Below are 4,615 nucleotides of genomic sequence, written 5' to 3' on the forward strand. Positions count from 1 at the left end.
TGGGCGACAGAGTGAGACTCCATCTCAAAAAAAAAAAAAAAAAAGAGATTATGTTAATAATATTTATAATCATAACATTAATTTTTTTGAGACAGTGTCTCTGTCACCCAGGCTGGAGTGCAGTGACATGACCATGGCTTCCACAGCCTCCAACTCCTGGGCTCAAATGATCCTCCTGCCTCAGCCTTCAGAGTAACTGGGATGACAGGCGTGTGCCATCATGCCTGGCTAATTTTTTCTATTTTTTGGAGAGACAAGGTCTTGCTTTATTACCCAGGCTGATCTTGAACTCCTGGCCTCAACGATCCTCTTGCCTCTACCTCCCAAAGTGCTGGGATTAGAGGTGTGAGCCTCTGCTCCTGGCAGCATCAATAACTTATATTGAGCACACTTGCTATGTTTCAGGCACTTGCCTATAATTTTACATACATTACCTTATTTATTTACATTTTACAGTTAGTCTGAGAGGTTACACAGCCTAAGATCAGTTATATAGCTAGCCTAAGATTAGTTGTACATACAAGAAATCACTGCCAAATCCATTGTCATGAGGCTTTTCCCCTGTGTATGGAGGGTTCACAAGTGACAAAGTGAACTTTAGAGAGACTCGGCCCCAGTGCCAGCCTACAAGGTCAGTTCTTTCCCTTCAGGCTGGATTCATGAACGATGGCAGGATCCTGGCCTTGGATGTGGAGCATTATAGCAACGGAGGTGCCTCCCTGGATGAGTCGTTACTTGTAAGTGTTTTGAGGAGTAAGTTCACATTCCTGAGTGAGTGTTTAACTCAAAGAATGTTCAAGAGTTAAATAATATCTCATTGTAAAAGCATGACAACCATCATGCTGCCCACACATGTGCCCAGGGATCTTGGTCAAGCCTGTATATGTGTTATGTTCACACTTGACACACGTAGAGCTTATGTCCCAGATGGACGCGTTAGGCAGGCTTTCTCGTTTTGGCCTTGTTGACACATGGGACTGGGTCACTGTGGAGGCGCAGTCCTGGGCACTGATGGATGGTTAACAGCATCCCTGGCCTCTACCCAGTAGATGTCAGTGTCACTGCCAACCTCCCAGTCTTAACAACAAAATATGTCCCTGACATCGCCAAATGTCCCTGGGAGCTGAGGAGGAATCGCGCCTGGTTGAGAACTAATGCGTTAGACCTGATGCCAAAACATTTTTTTCTTCCTCTGTTTCCCAGGCTATTATATTCATTACTTTCTGTAGACCCAGTGCTTAGGGCCTGTGGTCACTTCAAAAGTTTTTGTAAATGTTTGAAATCTGAAAAAAAAATTACATTAACTCTAAAACATGAAAATAAAAAATAGTATCTCAAAAAATTATTCATATATTTTAAAATTATTTTACAACAAAAAATGCATTTAATTGGGGGCGTGGGTACATTATAGCATGTCTGATGTGTCTGTTCCTGGTCTGGTTTTGGAATGGTGAGGGCCAGGGTCTTATCGCTTCAACTCTGGATTTCTCCAGGTGATAGAGATGGGACTTCTGAAACTGGACAATGCTTACAAGTTCCCCAACCTGCGCAGCCGGGCATGGGCATGCAGAACCAACCTTCCTTCAAACACAGCTTTTCGTGGATTCGGTTTTCCCCAGGTGGGGCTGATCACTGAGGCCTGCATCACGGAGGTGGCAGCCAGGTGTGGCTTGTCCCCAGAGCAGGTAACACTGAATAAGCCTCACATACAAAACATGTGGAAGTGCAGAGGTGGGAGGGCCTTTGAGGGTCATTCAGGCTAAGGAATTTGAGACCCAGAGGGGTACATGATTTGCCCCAGGGAACCCAGCTAACTGGTTAATACAGTCAGGACTCCAAGGTTCAATGCTGCTTGTCTTACTTGGCTTTTTCCTCAGAAATCCTGGGAAACAGGATATTGAGGAGTGGGCACTGGATTCTCACCTGGTTAGTGAGATGCTTCTGTTGGTTGGAGGCACTACCAACAATTCCGTCAAGCTCTCTCCCCCATCCCCACCCCCATTTCCTGCTTCCTTAATGTCTCAGCTAGCTGCACCAATTTTGTCACCTCAGTTGCTCAAATGGCCCCCTTTCCATTTTTTTTAAGTCTCATACATTAACAAAGACCTTCTTCTTCCTGGCAATGTTTCCACCATGGGTCCTGGAGTGGAGTTGGGGTTGGGAGATGTGGGAAGTTCTCCTTAGCACCTTCTCTACCCTGTGCCTTCTGCTGTGACATTGGCGCAGGGAGGAAGAAGAGGACAACCAGGGAACACAGACAGCTTCCTCATGTGACCTCTCTTTGGTCAGATGTACCCACTCCTGGAGAATGCTGCCTGTGCCACTACCTGCCATTTCACCTACTTGACAGTCCCTGTGAGAGTCCATCAACTCTCTAGCTGACCTTCAGCGGGCACCACATGCGGCCTTGGGCAGGTGACCACACCTCTCCGTCCATGCCCCGCAGTCCTTAGACTACCCCAGGCCACAGGCAGGAGCCATCTTGTTTATGTCTCTTGGACTTGGAGAGAAGGCCTTGCTCCTCCTTCCCGGCCATCCCACCAGACTCTCTCCTGAGTCTGGCACATTGGTTGGCATTAGGGGAGATAATCACTTGAAGACCTCCCTTCATTTCCGGGAAGCTGGCAGAAAGGACAGCCTCTTAAAAACACTATTTTCAGCCGGGTGCCAATGGCTCATGTCTGTAATCTCAGTACTTTGAGAGGCCAAGGCGAGAAGATTGCCTGAGCCCAGGAGTTCAAGCCTGAGCAACATGTCAAGACCTCGTCTGTACAATAAAATTTTTTAAAAACTGGATGTGGTGGCATGTGCCTGTAGTCCCAGCTACTCAGGAGGCTGAGGTAGAAGCATCGCCTGAGCCCAACAAGTTGAGGCTTTGTTGGCTATGATTGTATCACTGCATTCCAGCACTCCGGTGGGTGACAGAGTGAGACTCCAACTCAAAAACAAACAAACAAACAAAAAATACTGTTTTCCCTAAAATGGCACAGTCCACTCATTTCTAGTCTTTCTCTCATAACGATCTGAGAATTTTTTAGGACAGGGTGAGGAGAGCGTGCAGGTCTGTAGTGACCCCATCAGCTTAGGGAGGAAAGTTTCTCAGCTGAGAACATGAGCTACTTGACACCTTTTCTTTCCAGCTAGGGGTCTTAGTCACCAATTCTGGGAATACAGGGATAATTCTGCTCAGTGCTTCAGACGTCTGGGATAGAATCTTTTCTTCTGTTCTTTATCTATCAGCGATTTTTGTTTATTTATTTTTAATAGAAAGAAGGTCTCAGTATGTTGCCCAGGCTGGTCTCGAACTCCTGAGTCCTAGCACTCCTACCTCAGCCTCCCAAAGTGCTGGGATTACAGGCATGAGCCACCACGCCTAGCCTCTTGTTCTTTATCTAGATATTGGTTATACATAAACACGCTTTTGTATATGCCTGTCTTGGAAGTGGTGGGTCTTATCCTGCTGCAGCCCCTGAGTAATCCCAGTCATGCAACCTGGATGACCTTTCAGCAGATGTTCACAGACGCCACTGGAATTAAGAGTCTCTGGCATGCCTAGGCTGTGTTGAGTTATATTGGGAGATGAGGGAAGGATACCTGCTTTTGGACTTGCTCGAGAGCAGCACAGGAAGTGTATCAGTAAGTACTAGCAGGTTTGATACAGTCTTCAAGCAGAGGAAGAGAAGCTTCAGGAAAGGCTTCCACAAGGACTATGTGAAGCTCAGCTTGGACTTTGTGGGATGGGCAGAGCTTAGCTAGGAGGATGGTGGATGGATGCACTTACTTTTGCTGGGTTTCCCCTGTCCCCTTTAATCCCCTTTTCTCTCATAGGTCCGAATGATAAACATGTACAAGGAAATTGATCAGACACCCTACAAACAAGAGATTGATGCCAAGAAACTGCACCAGTGTTGGAAAGACTGCATGGCCATGGCTTCCTACTCCCTGAGGAGAGTGGCTGTGGACAAATTCAATGCAGAGAATTCCTGGAAGAAGAAAGGGCTGGCCGTAGTCCCCCTCAAGTTCCCTGTTGGTCTTGGCTCACTTGCTGCTGGTCAGGTCAGTTCTCCAAACATACATGGGGTTGCTGCCCAGAAGGGGTGTCAAGGAAACTTTTTCTTAAGTCCGATGAGCCAGTGGTTGCAATGCCTGATTGTTAGACTTCACCATAGTCATGCTTAATCCAGCCAGCTTCACTCCAGAGGGGACCAGAGCCCCTCTGTCCATATCCCAAGCTGGTGAAAGCCACTCTTGCTAGGAAATTGGAAGACCTGAGATTTACTCCTGGCCCTGGGAGTTAGCCACTGAACCAACTATCTCGGCCCCAGATGGCTCAAGTGAAAAGTAAGATTGTGGGACTGGTGACTTCCAAGGCCTTCTTCCTGCTACTCTGATTCTGTGTCACTGGACCATGAAATAAACACAGAGGCTGTGAGGTGTTTGGTGCCCACTCTTTTGGGATGGGTTAGAGCAAACGAAATCCAGAAAAGTAAATTACATAAATAACTTTTTATATACAATTTCCAGAGTCTGTTCACTTTATCACTGTTAAAAGTGTGAAGGGGAAGCCGGGCTCGGTGGCTCAGCCTGTAATCCCGCGCCTTTGGGAGGCTGAGGT

At 47.0% G+C, this 4,615-nt stretch overlaps 1 protein-coding gene across 1 annotated transcript in view; it reads left to right on the plus strand.

Annotated features, from left to right (window-relative positions):
- AOX1 (aldehyde oxidase 1) overlaps positions 1 to 4,615 on the plus strand; it is a 70,993-nt gene that overhangs the window by 45,893 nt on the left and 20,485 nt on the right. The window contains exons 23-25 of the mRNA XM_008069802.1: positions 651 to 737; positions 1,494 to 1,685; positions 3,829 to 4,056. Coding sequence (XP_008067993.1) covers positions 651 to 737; positions 1,494 to 1,685; positions 3,829 to 4,056 — 507 coding nt within the window. The remainder of the gene's footprint in view (positions 1 to 650; positions 738 to 1,493; positions 1,686 to 3,828; positions 4,057 to 4,615) is intronic.

This window comes from Carlito syrichta, unplaced genomic scaffold, assembly GCF_000164805.1.
Source record: "Carlito syrichta isolate Samal-C Ts95f unplaced genomic scaffold, Tarsius_syrichta-2.0.1 Scaffold312209, whole genome shotgun sequence".
In the NCBI taxonomy this organism is placed as follows: domain Eukaryota; kingdom Metazoa; phylum Chordata; class Mammalia; order Primates; family Tarsiidae; genus Carlito; species Carlito syrichta.